Genomic DNA, 16123 nt, shown 5'->3' with positions numbered 1-16123 from the left:
GAGAGATCAGCTGCCATCACATGATCCCGGGACGCCTGTAACCACAGCAAAGTTTTATCCAAAGCCAGGGAGACTCTTGGCTCTGCTTCTGGGCCTGAGCTCAGCAGAGATTGTGCCTCGTGTTTTCACAACCTTCCATCGATGCTGGAGTGACTGAGTGGCTCTCCAGGCAAAGCTGAGTCCCAGCAGTGTGGGAGAGGTGCCTCAGGAAGCCTCAGGCAGCTCAGAGCCATCGTGGGGGCCAAGCAAAGCCCCAGAGCTGCAGTTCCAGGGGCAGCCAGCCCTGAACAATCCATCTCCCGTGGCAGACTCTGGCTACACCCAAAAGCCTTGGCAGTGCTGGGGTGGGAAACTGTGGCAATAACACCAAATAAACCAGCTCTTCCCATCTGCCTCCTGCCCTCCTGCTGCAGCGCCGGGCCCTTCGCGCCGCCCCGGGGAAAAGGATTGACCTTTTTTATTCAATCAAATCAAAATAATCCAATAAAAAAAATGAACAAATAATCCATGTGGGGAGCAGCAGGACAGTAACAGGCTCACATGGATTCACAGCTGCCTGGGAGGAGCAAGGACCTGCTGTGGGGCCTGGGCCTGCCGTGGGACACGGAATCCTTCCGCAGCTCAGGTGGGTGTTTTGGTAGCTGGGAGTTTTCCCTCTTGCTGCACCATATTCCAGCCAGGAAACCCACTGGGTCATCCAGCCTTCAGGAGCTGATCTCCAGTGGTACGTGCAGGAGAGCTGAGGTGTCCCTGTGCCACCTTCTCCACTGCTCCATCCAGGTCAAGACTTCCTGGCAGCCAGTGAATCACCGGGAGAGAGCGGGAGCAGGAAATCCAGCTGCCAGGCTGACTCAGCGTGGCTCCCTCCTGGACCTTGGACAGCTGGAGCTGGGCAGGACGTTAATGTTTAACTCCACTGAAGCCTCCAGCTTAGCAAAAGGCCTGGGAGACACCAGCAGAAGGCAGGGACATCCTGCTTTGCAGGAGCTGTGCTGCCCGACGGTCCCTCAGGCCTGAGAGGCAAGTAAGTCAAAAGGCAAAAAAGTCCAAAGGGCCCCTTGGCATCTGATAAGCCCCAGGAAAGAGATGGATAAAGGGAATGGCATTAATGAGTTCATCTGGCCAGCCCTGCCCTGCCCTGGGCACAGCAGCTCTGGGCAGATCCACACCATCAGCAAAGGAAAGCTCAGGGGTTGTTTGGGAGATGTTATCAATTATCTCAGCAGTGACCAGCCTTCCTGCTCTTCCCTCCTTCTCCATCTCTCCTTCCTCTTCCCAAGGTATTTAAATCCATACAGGACTCCCTTGGCCAAGGAGGAGCACACAGTGCCCCAGGGGGAGGGCAGGACCCCAGACTTTAATCCCAGCTCTGGTTACTCAAGATTCCTGTTCCTCACTTCACCCTCGTAAAATGGGGATGGTGCTTCCTGAATTCCCAACGCTGCCAGAGTCACCTTCCCAGGGCTAATTGGGAAGATCCAAAAACACTGGATGAGTGGCTGTGAAGCACTCCCTTGTCAGAGGACCAGGAGCCCTGGCCTTCCTGATCCACAGCCAGGATGCCAAGGACAGCCAGGAAAGAGCCCAACAGTTCTGCCTCTGTCCCACAGGGAAGACAGATCCTGCAGGGAATCCATCCATCCCTTCCCTCTGTGGCCTCTGCAATAACCTGACATGGGTACAAAGGGAAGGAATCCATAACCTTGTTCAGCAGGGGGATCCAATATCCCTCCCAGTCCCTGAGGGCTGAGGGAGAATGGATCTGTAATCCAAGAAGCAGCAGCTCTGACTGTCTGGGAATGAAAGAGTCACAGTGAGCACTCACCTGGCTAAAGTTACCTGCAGGCAGAGAGGGAAGAGCTCAGCCTGTCCTCTTGGAATGGCTTGGAAATGGTGTGTTCATCATGGAATAACAGCAGCTTTTGCTCTGTAAACCTCCCACGTGGAGCTCTGCCCGTGCCCAGCCCCAAATTGTCCAGCACAGGCACCAAGGAGCTGGAAAAAGAGGCAAATGATGAAGTGTCCATGTTTGCTGACGACACAAAATGCTTCAGGATATCCAAACTGCCTGGAAGGGGCCAGAGAAGGATCTCCTGATGCTGCTGGAAGACACAATCCTGGAGTCCAGAGATTAGAAAGGGCTGCAGGGCCTGCTAGAGACACTGGGACAGTAACTGAGCTGTGCCAGGGGAGGTTCAGGTGGGACATCAGGAAGAGTTTTTTCATGGAAAGGGCTGTCAGGCCTTGGAAGGGGCTGCCCAGGGAGGTGGTGGAGCTCCCTCTCTGGAGGGAGGGCTCAAAGCTTCTGCTCCTCGGCCCTAAAGTCACCACACCTGACCAAGGTGTGCGGTGCCACCTCAGCAAAGGTGCCACAGGAGTTTCAGGACGGTGTTTTCTTGTTGCCGTGGCTCTGTCACAAAACAACAAAAAAAAGGGAATGTCCAGGCTGACAGAGCATGTTTGGAAATGGAAGTAAAATTCCAGTTTAATCGCTGATTAAACAAACCAGTAGTGCTGTTGGGAGGGGTCACGTGGAGTTCACTGCTTGGGTGGAGACCTCAAAACCAAAAAAAAAATGCCATGAGGGTGTCCGAGCATTGGCCAGGGGTTTCTTCAGCTGCTGCCTCACCCTGTCTGCTGGTGCTGGGCTGTGGGAAGCTGGAGAGCCACAACACTGGGAGTCAGAGTGTGCCGGCGCCTTGGGAAGTGCTGCAACACCGAGAGCCAGACCCGGATGAAACACTGGAAAGGGAGGAGTGAAGACAGAAAATGTTTCTTTGGGTTCTCCCCTCTGGTATAAACCTACCAGCCTGGTTCCATCCTGCAGCTCCAAGGCTGACTCCAGGAAAGATGCCATCCCTGGAAAGCACCAGGCACCACCAACACACTAATAATCACCCCCGAGGTTATTTCCCCAGAACAGGCTGTTTATATCTCATTGACTCATCACCTTTTGCACAATTCAAAACCTCTCACCAAAGCACCAGAAAACCCATTTTAGACCAGTGCTGAGCTCAGAGCCCTCAGCTGCACCTCAGGAATGAGATCAGAGCTCGGAGCCCTCAGCTGCAACTGGGGAGTGAGATCACAGCGCTGTCACTGCCAGTTCTCTGAAGCCACTGGCTCCTGGTGCTGGGGCAGCCAAAAAAGGCAACGGGAGGACACTGAAATGAGGCCAAACCCCAAAATCCTTGGAGCACTGGAGCGCAGTTCTGGTCTCAACTGCTCAGTGTGGAACGTGGTGCCACAGAAGACCGTGGGGACAATGCCAAGTTAGAACAGGAGCACACGAATTCACACCCACATGGTTATCAACGGCCTCTAAAAGGGCTCAGACTCGCCCTTAACATCTCTGGGATGCTCAGGAGAGGAAAATGGGCAGCAGCAGGAGCTGAACTTGGCTTGTTCAGCTGGAGAAGAAACTGAGGGGACACTTGCCAGGGTCTGCAGCTCCTCCTGAGTGGCAGCTCTGTGTGAGCAGGGACAGGAATCCAGCTGGAACTGTCCTGGTTGCCCAACCCAGATAAACAGGTGAGTTCCTGTACAAGTCCCATGTTCAATAGCAGCACATCCAAGTTTATCTGACACGCTCCAGTGCCAGTGTCACACCTGCACCACCCAGACCTGCCTCCAGCCCACCAGGATCCCATCCCTGTCCCGTTGTTGGAGCCTGTCATTCCCAGTGTACGGATTCCTGGACTCCAGGCTTTTTCCTGCAATGACTGGATTTCACATGTCAGTGCTGAGACTGCCATAAAAGTAACACCAACATATTAATTTAATTAGTCACTTCCTGTCTTAATGGCCAGAAGATCCTGAGCTGCTTCACGGGTACAGGACAAGGCACAATAATCTATATGTCCCAATAATTTGGGACAGCCCAAAGCGAGCTGTGGGGACAATGTCCACATCCAACAGGTTGCAGTGGGGCCGGATCACCAGGCACACACAGTTATTTTCTTTTAACTCGGGAATTTGGTACCTGACACATTAGGAAAAACAACAAGGAAAGAGAAAGAAACAGACACCTAAAGTTGTTCCTGACAGAACTGCTCAGATAAACTCCTGGAGGAGCCGCAGGGCTGGCTGGGAGCACAGGAACAAGGGGATGTTCCATATCTCAGGAATGCAAAGTGCCACTTCTGGCTGCTGAACCTCCTTTATCTTGTTTTCAAACAAATCCCTTTTTTTTCTCGTTTCCCAAACAAACCGAAGGCTGTGGGAGGTTCCGAACCTGGAGTTTCCCTCAGACAAACAGCCCTTCCCTCAGAACCTCGGGAGCCACGGAAAGGGCTTTGGGGGGGTCTGACGACCACCAACTCCGAGACCCCTCATCCCGCCTTCACTTTGGGAAGCTTTGGGAAGCTTGGGAAGCACCTGTGACCCCCCAGCCCACCTGTGTGTGTGTGTGGGGCGGAGGGGTTCGGCCGGGAGACCCTCAGCCCTGAGGAGGCACCTATGGAATCTGCGTCCAGTTCTGGGCTCCTCAGCACAGGAGGGACACGAAGGAGGTCCAGCGGAGGGTGTGAGGACGATAAAGGAACTGGAGCATCTCTGTGACGAGCAACCCTCAGACCCCCCTTCCCTCGCTCCCCTCACGGCCCCTCAGAGCCGCCGAGGGCGGGAAACGGGCGGGGGCAGACCCCCGTGAGGGGGCGTGGTTAGGGGCGGGCCGGGGGCGTGTCCATAGGGAAAGGGGGCGTGGCCAGAGGCGCTGCCCGGCGCTGAGGCGGCTGAGGGGGGACAGTCGCCGGTTCGGCCGCGACAGGTGCGTTGGGACTCCCCCGTATAGCTGGGAAAGGTGAGTTGCGACAACCCCCGTATGGCTGGGAAAGGTGCGCTGGGACGCCCCGGTATAGCTGGGAAGGGTGCAGTGAGACCCCCCCTCGGTTCGGCTGCGAAAGGTGTGCTGGGCCCTCCCCCCCTTCCTCCGTATAGCTGGGAAAGGTGCGTTGGGACTCCCAGTTCGGCTGGGTCAGGTGCGATGGGAATCCCCCGGTTCGGCTGGGAGAGGTGTGTTGGAATTCCCCGGTATAGCTGGGAAGGGTGCGGGGAGACCCTCCCTCCCAGTTCGGCTGGGAAAGGTGTGCTGGGCCCCCCCCCCTTCCTGCATATAGCTGGGAAAGTGCGTTGGGACTCCCAGTTCGGCTGGGACAGGTGCGATAGGAATCCCCCCGTATAGCTGGGAAAGGTGCGTTGGGACTCCCAGTTCGGCTGGGAAAGGTGTGCTGGCCCCCCCCCTCCGTACAGCCGGGAAAGGTGCGTCGGGACTCCCATTTCGGCCGGGAAAGGTGTGTCGGGATTCCCCCGTGTAACCGGGACAGGTGCGTTGGGAAACTCCCCCCCCTCCCGGTTCGACTGGGACAGGACCGCCGGGACCCCCCTCCCGACAGCGGGACAGGGGCGGTGGGTCTGCCCGGAGCTGGTCCCGGTGCCTCGGGAGGGTCCGAGCTGGACCCGGGACCCCCCTCCCGACAGCGGGGCAGGGGCGGTGGGTCCGCCCGGAGCTGGTCCCGGTCCCGCGGGAGGGTCCGAGCTGGACCCGAATCCCCCTCTCCGGGCATCCCGGGGGGCACCGGGGCTCGGCCTTCAGTGGCAGAGCCCCCTCCTGTCCCCGGGTACCGTCGGGAAAAGGGGGTCTGGGGGCTCGTCCAGGGGGCAGGGAGGGCTGGGGGTCGTGTCGTGCCCCCCCTCTCGGCTGTCGTCAGGTTCATGCCCGTGGTGCCCACGGGGTGTCCCTTTTCCTGGAATGAGTCACCCTCTTCCACCTTGGGCGAGTGTTCAATGAGGAGTTTTTGCGTTCGGGATCTTTCCAGATGCAGAGGGATTTTTATTCTGCTGTCAAATTCTTAGGGGAGGTTATGGGGTGTGGATTTTTAAGGTGGCTAAATCACAGTCCTTCCCTTCCCTAACATCTGGGACACCTCGGGCATCCCTGTCCCCTCCTCTGTCTCGTCTGCACTCGGTGCCACCTCCCACGTGTCCTGTTGCAGAACGCTCACGGTCCTGTTAAAATTTTAATACCTGTTTTCCTGAAGTGACTGGGAATAAATCACTCAGAAGGAGCAGCAGAGAAAGCCCAGAGATGCTTGAACACACCAAAACCTGTAAAATGAATGAGAAAGCCCCAAGAATGTGGAATGGCGTAAAAAAATGCGGGAGCACGAGTTTCAAGGCATCTCAGGGGCTCTGTTTTGTGTCATTTCTATCGACTGAGGTCCCAGCAGCAGGTGCTGCCTTTACAAAGAGATTTTTTTGCCAAAACAGGCCTGATTGGCTCAACGTGCCCGTGGCTGTGATGGAGGAAACGGCAGGAAAACACAAAAAAACCCAACGGGGAGGAGATGCAGCCTCAAACTGGGATGGCTGGAGCTGCACTGGGAATGCTCAGGCATCCAAAGCAGGGTTATTTTCTGAACAATTGCCCCTGGGTTTTGTTTCCCTGAACTGTCCTTCCGTGTGTCAATGGGCACCTGTTCCCTGTGCCAAGGGAGCTCCCGTGAATGCCCCGCTCCTGTTTCCCGGGCACTGCTGACTGTGTTTGTGAAAGGCCATTTAAACTGCAGCGAGGCCTCAGGTGAGCTCCCTTTGGCTCGAGATTAGTCATAAAACAAAGTTCAAACTGTGGCATGGCAGGGCTCATTCAGCATTGGGGTTTTGGTGTGGACAGAATTCTTTTTGTAAGTTTTTTTTTGTGGATTCTGTCTGTGATCTCTGTGTGCGTGTTCTGGGCATCGAGATTGGGGGCTGCATGCTGCAGTCCCAGGAACACTGGTTCATTTGTGCAGGCAATATGATTTTTAAGAAGTGGAGGGGGTGGAAATGAGCCCCTTGTCTTGGTGGGTGGTGCTTTTGTGCAGCTGTCAAAGGCCAGACAAGTGCAGAGCATCCTCCTCTCAGGGCAGCCTGGACAGAGTGGAGGGGGGTGACTTGGTGGTGCAAAATGTGCTCAAAAAAAGCAGGAATTTCAGAAAGTAACTGCAGTCTGAGGTTCTCTTGCTGATTGGAAGGGGCTCTGGGTGCCTCTCAGGTGGCTGCACGTTGATAAGTGGTTTAAGGGTATTTCAACATCCCCACAAAACCAGCACCACTTGTTTGCCTCCGTAGTTCCACCTGCACATCCGAGAGCTCCATCAAAATCCCTGTCTGGATAAAACGTGTCCTGGCACGGCCAGGACATCAGGGGACTTATGGAATGTGAGAGAAAGGCCTGTTCTTCCTCACTGCATCCCCAGGATGGCAGCAGGAGCAGCCCTGGAGAGGCTCCTCCACTGGAGAGGCTCCCATTCCAGGCCTGGAGAGGCTCCTCCACTCCCAGTGCTCCCATTCCAGCACTGGAGAGAGGCTCCTCTGTTCCCAGTGCTCCCATTCCAGCACTGGAAAGGCTCCTCCACTCTCAGTGCTCCCATTCCAGCACTGGAAAGGCTCCTCCACTCCCAGGGCTCCCATTCCAGCACTGGAGAGGCTCCTCCACTCCCAGGGCTCCCATTCCAGCACTGGAGAGGCTCCTCCACTCTCAGGGCTCCCATTCCAGCCCTGGAGAGGCTCCTCCACTCCCAGGGCTCCCATTCCAGCCCTGGAGAGACTCCTCTGCTCCCAGTGGCAGCCCCAGGGCTCCCATTCCAGCCCTGGGAACTGCAGGCTCTGCCTGTGCAGCTGAATTCTCCTGGCCCCAGGCCTTGCAGAATCCCAAGTCTCCCTCATTTCTGAGCAGGTGCATTCCATACCCGTGAGGATTTCGGGAACGTCGTCATCCCTCCCTTTGATCCACTGTTGCCTGAAGGTGTTTCCATCTGAGTCCAGACCTGGCCTCAGACCTGGCCTCAGACTGGATCCAGAGTTCTGTGACTGTGCAAATCCCTTAAAGGAATTAATGGAAAATGCAAGGAAGGGCTCAGCCCCAGCAGTTGGCATTGCAGGGTCAGTCGGTGCCCTTGCCACGGGCATTGTGTGACATGGGACCAGGGAGAAAAGAAAAGAGGGAAAAAAAGGAAAGGCGTTTCCCTACAGGCTTTATTTTTGTCTTATCAGGGAACTCTTTAAATTAATCTCCCCTCCTTTCCTCCTCCTCCTCCTCCACAAAAAGAGAACCAAGCATGTAAAAAAAATAAATCTGATGTGGTGAAAAGCAGGATGGGGGTGTGTGAGAGCTGTTCTTGAGGTGACTGGTGTTATTTAAGTGCCACTGTGGTCACTGCTGTGACAGGAGGGTCGGCGACCACGAGCCTCGTCTGAGCTCACGGAGGAAACCGGGAGCGAAACGAGAGTGAATGACAAATGTTTGCACAGGAATTACATCCTCTTAGTTTCATAACTCCAGCCCTCTTGCATAAATGCCAGCAGGTTTGGTTCGAGGGCACTCTGGGGCTTCCTGGAGCTCCTCTGAGTGTGTGGGAAACACAAGAGCGTCACTCCGGAATCCTTTGGCCCCTCTCAGCCCCTCCTGGAGGCTTTATCAGGGCACCATCTCGATGGCATCTGCAGAGGAAATTATAATTGGCATCTGCTGCCCTTTTTTAAGTCAGTTGATGGATGGGATCCTGCGGGGTGGGGACTGGTGGCACTGGGAGCACCCGCGTGGGGACAGTAACAAATCACTCTGAAACCTCCTCCCTGCTGCTGACACCGTTCCTTCCTCCTGACAGGGATTTGGGGAGATAAGATGGAGCCTTCCCCGTTCAGCAGAAGACAATGGGCCTCCCAGTCTTTGAAGATCACTGCCAAGGAGCTTTCCCTGGTCAACAGGAACAAGTCCTCGGCCCTGGCTGAGAGGTTCTCCAAGTGAGTGGGGCTGTGGGGCTGGGAGGTGACAGCTGCACTCACAGTTGCTTTGCTGCCTCAAAACCCCCCAGAGCTGGAGGCATTGAAGTTTTCTGGTTTAGGATGTGCTGGGCAGAGGTGGTTCTCCTTGGTGACATTGCCTTGTTTCAGCAGTCAAAGCTGGAATACCTTCCTTCTGCCAAAGCAGATGATTTTCTGTCACAATACCAATTGCAATTTGGAGTTGAGGGGCAGAGCATTGGAATGTGGGAAGCTGTGCCCGCTGCTCAACCACCCTCTGGGGGAAAAACCTTTTCCCAATATCCAACCTAACCCTCCCCTGACTTGGGTAGAAGAGGAATATCCCCCTTGCCTTTCCTCTGAGAGATGGATGAATTGTTACACCATAAATATTGTACACACTGAGGGGTGGGAACCTGCATATGTTTCCTGGAAAAGCTTTTGTTTCCTTAAGGAATTATAATAGGATGCAGCTGGGACTTTCAGTGGGATTTGGGGCAACTGAGTCTCCTGGGATCTTGCATCAATAATGGAGCAAAGTTTAGGAGTATTTGGATCTTGAGTGTGGGGGAAACTCTGTAAGGGAGGGATAACTGCACATCTCCAAGTTCCTCTGGGGGTCTCTGGCCAGGGAGAAGCTGTTTGCTGTCACTGCCTCGTTAAGGTAATTTATTCACTCGCTGCAGCTTGATTACAGGACCTGGTCATCTTGCTAAATGTTGGTAATCCCTTGAAAAGGGCTTACTGGGAGTAATCCAAACTGCTATTCCTTAATCAAGTACTGTCCCCCTGCACAGGCAGTGTCAGTTTTCCTTGGAAAAAACATGGTCCTGCTCCCTGGCTTTGCCACCCCGACACCTGCAGGGAGGAGGGTAATTTTTCTAAATGCTGTTACCCAAATATTTGTATGTGAAAGCATTTATTTTCCCATCCCACATAATCAGTTTTGTTGGGTCACAGGCAGGCAAACAGCAACGGGAGGGATTCAAGCAGTGCCCTGTGCTGGGCTGACTCACAGGCTCCTCAAAATCCTCCTGTGTTTTCCAGGTGGGACTTGACTTAATTCCTGTGTCCCTCTTCGTTGCTTCTCCCAGTATTGACCCCTCTTTGCACAGCAACACTTTCTCAGCATGTCTTGTGCAAATTTATTGGTGCAGAGACCTGGGTGAGGGTGTTTGCCTGGATTAAAGGGGGAGGCAGCAGCCTGCAGCACTCTCACAGCTGACTCAAAAGCAGAATTCCACAGATAAGGAAAAACAGAAACACCCTTTGCCCAGACAGACACTGGGTGATGTTCGTTCCTCCTCCCTAAAATGGCAAAATTTGTCCCTGATTTTCACGTTCCACACACCAAATGCAGCCCCCCCGAGTGGTGCAGGAACCAAGGGAGGAGTGTTCAGGGACTCCCACCCAGGGCAGATTGCAGGGAATTCCCCAGAGCTCCTTAAGGGGACTTTGATTCATGATCCAGGGTGGCTTATCTTGGGGAGGGCTGTGATTACCCCTCCTGCTGCCACCCTGGCTCAGCTGCTCAGGAGGCAACTGCTGAATGGGGGCAGTTTCCAGCCCACAGAATCAGATCCACTGGCACTCAGGGAGGTTTTTTGAGGTGTGCCAAGCTGGGATTTGTTCTGGTTCAGCAGCTGCTGGATAAAGAGCTGAGTTATTCCTGCCAGGGGGGCACAGCAGACAGCTGGGTGGCAGAAACAATAGCAGCTATTCCAAGGTAAACTGTCTCTGTTTGGGAATCAGAGTGCTTAGGGAGGGAGAAACGTTAATGGATGTTATTACTGTAAACTGGATGGCTGAAAATGTGTCTGTCACTTGGCTTTGTGTCATTTGCTGCTGTTTGTCCAGCCTCTGGTTTTAGTTGAGTGAGATCCTTGGTGGGGGGAAAAAAAAAAATCCCAGCTGTCTTTTTCAAGAGTGTTCAGTCTGGTCAAAAAAAGTCATTTTTGTTTGGTTTTTCTCCCTCTCAAAGGTATCAGAAAGCTGCTGAAGAAGCCACTGCCGAGAAGAAAAGAAGTGTAAGTGTTTGTATAAGTATTTGTTCCCTTGGGAATGAGCAGAGCCTACAGTCAGGATGGATCACCTGCACAAACGTTGCTGTGACAGCTGATTTTTGGAATATCCAAGTTGCTGCAGAGAACTTGGCTTAGCCACAGTGTTTGCTCTTGCCTCATTCTCCACACCTTCTCCCAGTGTGGAGGGAAGGAAAGGAAATGAAGCTTCTGGCCCAAAGCTCTGTTGAATCACCAGTTCACTCCTCAGCAAAAGGCAAACTGAGTTAACCACGAGCCACCAACACCCACCTTCTGTTCTTAGCTTGTGTGCTGCCTCTTCCCTTCTTAACTAAACTGAAAAGTGCTCAAAAGGGGCCTCCAGCCTCTCTAAAATCCGTGTGTGTCTCTGAGAGCTGCAGGATCTTCCCTGAAGTGACTCCCAGGGCTGGAAATGCCCCTGGATGAGGCGGCACCAACCTTTTTGGCTCTGTTACAGCCTCACATTCCCTCCCTTGCACTTGGTGTTCCGGGGTCAGGGAACCTTGGCTGGAACACCAGGCATGAAGGTTGCAGGGCTTTGTCCAAGCAGGCCCTCGGGGTAATTAGTATTTAAAAGGACTGCCAATATTTTCAGGATCTAGAGGAAAGTCGCTGCCTTTAGTTCCTTAGTTCCTGGGGAGCCACTCTTTTGCTGTTTGGGATACAGGTGAGATAAAATAAGCACTCTGAAAATTACTTTTGGGCCTTAAATTTCCCTTCATTGCTTGTGCTTGTGTCTGTCAATCCCCCTGTCATCAGGGAACAGGCAAATCCCAAGCAGGAGGGACTCGTGTTAGGAAGTGTGCAGGGACTCCAGAGGTGTTCCCATGGAAACCTGCTGGGCAATCTTCAGGATTTCTGTCCCATTACAACACTTCCCTTATCATTTCAGTGCTTTCCTTTCAATGCAGGCAGCAAACACGCTGATTTTTGGGTTTTTTTTTTTTTGGGAAGTGTAGGTGGATTCGAGTCAATTTGCAAAGCAGCGTTCAAAATGCGACCAGAAGAGTAATAGGGTGAGAGACTTAAATCCCAATATAGCTGCTAATCCCAGTTAATTCCTGTAAGCCCGGCAGCCCTGCTCCACTTGCAATGAGTTTGGAGTGGTCTCCGTAGGGGAGAGGCAGGAAACATGCAATGGTGGCAGGTACTGGATTGGGATGAACCAAACTGGGGCTGGGGCTGCTGCTCTGGGGAGGGGGAACTGCCCGGAGCAGAACTGGTCTGGGAAGCACTGGGATGGGAGGTGTGGAAGCACTGGGATGGGAGGTGTGGAAGCACTGGGATGGGAGGTATGGAAGCACTTGGATGGGAGGTATGGAAGCACTCAGATGGGAGGTATGGAAGCACTTGGATGCTCCAGGTGCTCCCTGGAGGGCTGAGGTGTGTTTGTGACCCCCAGGCCTGTCCCTGGCAGAGCTTTCAGTGGCCTGAGTGGAACAGAAGAAAAATCCCAGCAAATTGCTGATGAGGAGGAGTGGGAGGATGTTGGTTGTGGGTGCTGTGAAATCCTGGTCAGATCCCTCCTGGCTGAAGTGCTGCTGTTACCTGGGAGTAGAAACACAAACCCCCAAGGGTTGAGTGGTTTCTGAGGACTGATCTGTAGCTTTGGGAAGGCCTGAGAACTGTTGAAGACACTGCAGCGTTGGGCTCTCCCCTATCCCGTTCCCTCCTCGTGTGGATTTGGGTCCCATTTCCTTCATATGTGGATTCGAGCCTTTTGTGTGGAATTTAACCCCTCGGGTTCGACTCCCTTTTGCCTTATAAGGCCATCCTGTTTGCTCACTTCCTGACTTTTTCTCTCCTCTCCCCCCCTCCTTCCTTCCCTGTGTCCTGGATGTTTCTCCATGTGGCACAGCTGGAACTGTTCACAGCTGGCCGGGAGCGGGAGCGGAGCCCTCGCCTTCCTCCGCGGACGGGAAAGGAAGGGCTTGGGAGAGCTCGGAATTAACTCCTTGTCCCTTTGCAGAACGCGGAAAACCTGCCCCCTCACTTCACCAGGGGCAATCTGAGCGCGCTGAAGAAGAAGTGGGAGAAGCCGGCGCTGGGAGCGGAGTCCTCCGGGAGGGAATCGCTGCGGGGCGGCTGCGCTGAGCTTCGGCACAAGGTCGGGACCGGCCGCGCTTCTTCCCCATCCCCGGGGGCTGCGGCTGCTCCTGCTGACGGCTCGAAGGCCAGGATCCACTCACCGGAGGGTGCCAGCATGGAAAACTGCGTGAGAGAGCCCAGGGAGGTGGAAAAGCCCGAGGCCGGCGAGGGAGCGGAGCCCCCGGGCAGGATCGAGAAGTACAACGTGCCCCTGAGCAAGCTCAAGATGATGTTCGAGAAGGGCGAGCCCCCCCAGCCCAAGGTAAGGAAGGGTCGCTCCTTCCAAAATCCCGGGAGCAGCTGGAGCTGGCAGCAGGAAAACCCCGGGAGGGAGTGGCTCCGGCTCTCCGGGCTCTGCAAATCTCGTGTGCATTGTTTGGGGGGGAAAAGCAGAACGTCGTGGTGTTTAATAACTCAAATAAGAACTTACCCGAGACTCTCGAGTGCGTGCAGGGCGCTGGGAGCTGGGGCAGTTCGTGTGGTGGCTCGTTGGGGTATAAAATGGTTTTTGCTCGTGGGAGGGTTGAAGGGAGAAAATGGAATTTATTGGGTCGGGATTGTTTCTGCCTTGCGTGAAGATTGCGGTGAGTTACATAAGAATTGTGCAAAAATACATATGTATATATTTATATATTTTTTATTTATTTTGTATATTTATGTATTCTTATGTGTATATGAAAGAAGAAGTAACTGAGGTGAGCTCAGCAGTCAAGCTGAAGCACTGAGGAGTGAGAGGTTTTGATATCTGGATCAGCATGAGTCACACACACATATATATATATACACACACATATATACATATAGATATGCATCGTGAAATACTCCCATCTTTTCCTCGCTCTTCCCACGTCTCTGGATCTTAACAAACGTTTCTTATCGAGGAAAAAAAAGATAAAAAATCCCTCACCGGGAAGGGGGGGAAAACGAAGCCGAGATGGCCAGAGCAGCTCCTGCCCTCGCTAGTTTTGACTTGCAAATGCTCCGGGCTCGCATTTTTCCTCCGACTGCTCATGAAATCCGATCCCGCGATGTGGACTCCGAGTGTCCCGGGGGGGGAATTGCTCAACTCCGAAATGAGTTGCATATGCCGGGGACTTGAAACGCGGGTCCCGAGGCCCCGATGTTGGTGGATTTTCCAGTTTTCTCATAGTTTTTTCCCCCTCCTCCCGGCTTTGTTTCTGCTGCGGGTGGTTTTCTTGAAGTATTGAGTAAAACAAACACATTTTGGGCAACGATTTAGGGCTCAGAGGAGCGAGTCGGTGCCGGAGAGAGGTTTGGGGTCTGTGTGGAGTCGTTTCACAACTCTGGATTTTTTGGAGCCTTTGTCATGCTGTGAGAGCCGCCCACCCTGTCCCCCGTGGGGAGGGCGATGTCCCGATAGCCCTTCCCTGAACTCCCAAGGATTAATCACGCAGGATTCCGCTGGAATTCTGCAGATGGGCTTCGAGTAACTTTATCTCAGGCTGGGGAGTCAACAGTTTGTCGAGTTTGGTGATTCAGGCATTGTTAAGAACCAGCTAAAAACACAGGAAACACCATCCAGGAGGGATGGAACTGGGTTCAAAAATTCCCATTCCAAGTTAATCTGTTACTCTTTAATTTTACAAGGGGGGGAAAAAGGCACGGAGTGTCGGGAAGTTGAGGACCGGGGGGGGGGGGAAAGGGGTGTCTGTGGAGTTAAATTCCTGGTTCTGGGAATGGATCTGAGGACAGGAGGGTGATGTCACGTCCTGTGCAGTGAGGGGACACAGCTCTGCTTCAGTGGTGTCAGTGTGGCCAAACTGCAGCTCTGCAGTTGCCTCTTCCCACTTCTTTCCTGAGGCTTTTCCCGAGCCAGGCTCCATGGAATCTTTTCGGTGGAAAATACCTTTGTGATCATGGAATCCACCTGTAAATTCAGCTGAGGGATCATGGAATCCAACTGTAAATTCAGCTGAGGGATCATGGAATCCAACTGTAAATTCAGCCGAGGGATGGAGGTTTTCCTTGGAATTTGCTTCCCAGGTGTAAGTGCTGTCAGAGCTCTGCTGACAGAACATCTGGGTGACCTGAGCAGCACCGTGTGACTGGAGCAGTAAATGGACTTTCCTGGTCGTGGGCAGGTCTGGGGCAAGAATCCAGATCAGAGCCTGGATTTCCTGATTCCATCTCCCTCTCTGAACAAACCCACTCTCGTTTTCAGGTTTAGAGGCAAAACCTCCCTCTTTTGCTCATTTATTCACTCTGCCTTTGCAATGGATGGGTGGCAGATCCTCCTCTGCTGCATTTTCACGGGAACAAACTGCTCTAATCCCATTAGGGGCAGGCACGGCAGCCCCGAGTTCAGCCTGGGGGGGAGAAAAGGGTGATGTTCAAAGGGCTCTTCCTGGAAGTGACAGTGAAACCACCCCCGGGGGAGATCAGAGGAGGAGGAGGAGGAGGAGGAAGAGCAGCAGTTTCTGGTTTGGGTTTCAGGCAGAGCTGTGGTGTGTAGGGCTCAGATCTGGGGTGGAATGAAAGAGGTGTGGCTTTGATTTTGGGTTTTTTTGCCCTGCTCTGGTGTGTGGGGCTCACATCTGGGGTGGAATGAAAGAGGTGGGACTTCGATTTGGGGTTTTTTGCCCAACCCTGTGCCCCGGGGGTGAAGCTTTCACCGCCCTCCTGGTGCCTCAGGGCCGAGAACTTGGGGCTTTCCACAGGCCAGGAATGTTTCCTCTCCTTCCCAAAGCTGTGCCCTGGGGATCCAGGGCTGGAAAGGAGCTGATAACACGTGCCCAAGGTTGGGATTTGGGAATTCCTCCACGGGAGGGGTGTTTGTGTCCCACAAACCACGATCCTGCTGATTCCCTGCAGTTGGATTGTGATGGGGAAAGTCCCTCATCTTCCCTCTGGTAAACTCCTTTTTCCTTTTACTCTGCTTTTCCCCCCCAATATTTATAGATATTTATAGATATTTATAGGTATTTATAGGTATTTATAGGTATTTATGGGTATTTATAGGTATTTATGGGTATTTATAGATATTTATCGATATAGATATTTATGGGTATTTATAGATATTTATATATATAGATATTTATAGGTATTTATAGGTATTTATAGATATTTATAGGTACTTATAGGTACTTATAGATATTTGTAGGTATTTACAGATATTTATAGGTACTTATAGATATTTATAGGTACTTATAGGTATTTATAGATATTTATAGGTATTTATAGATATTTATAGG

General features: G+C 53.1%; 1 protein-coding gene across 1 annotated transcript in view; it reads left to right on the top strand.

Moving 5' to 3' along the window:
• Window positions 1–4696: 4696 nt before the first annotated feature.
• The window catches only part of LIMA1 (LIM domain and actin binding 1), a 25686-nt gene continuing 14259 nt past the window's right edge, over window positions 4697–16123 (top strand). Inside the window, exons 1-4 of the mRNA XM_027699056.1 lie at window positions 4697–4801; window positions 8646–8781; window positions 10763–10808; window positions 12793–13173. Coding sequence (XP_027554857.1) covers window positions 8663–8781; window positions 10763–10808; window positions 12793–13173 — 546 coding nt within the window. The 5' untranslated portion in view covers window positions 4697–4801; window positions 8646–8662. The remainder of the gene's footprint in view (window positions 4802–8645; window positions 8782–10762; window positions 10809–12792; window positions 13174–16123) is intronic.

Source organism: Neopelma chrysocephalum, unplaced genomic scaffold (assembly GCF_003984885.1).
Source record: "Neopelma chrysocephalum unplaced genomic scaffold, ASM398488v2 Primary Assembly neopelma1_136, whole genome shotgun sequence".
NCBI lineage: Eukaryota > Metazoa > Chordata > Aves > Passeriformes > Pipridae > Neopelma > Neopelma chrysocephalum.
Note: the sequence above shows the minus strand (reverse complement) of the source record. Positions and strands in the feature narration are given on the sequence as shown.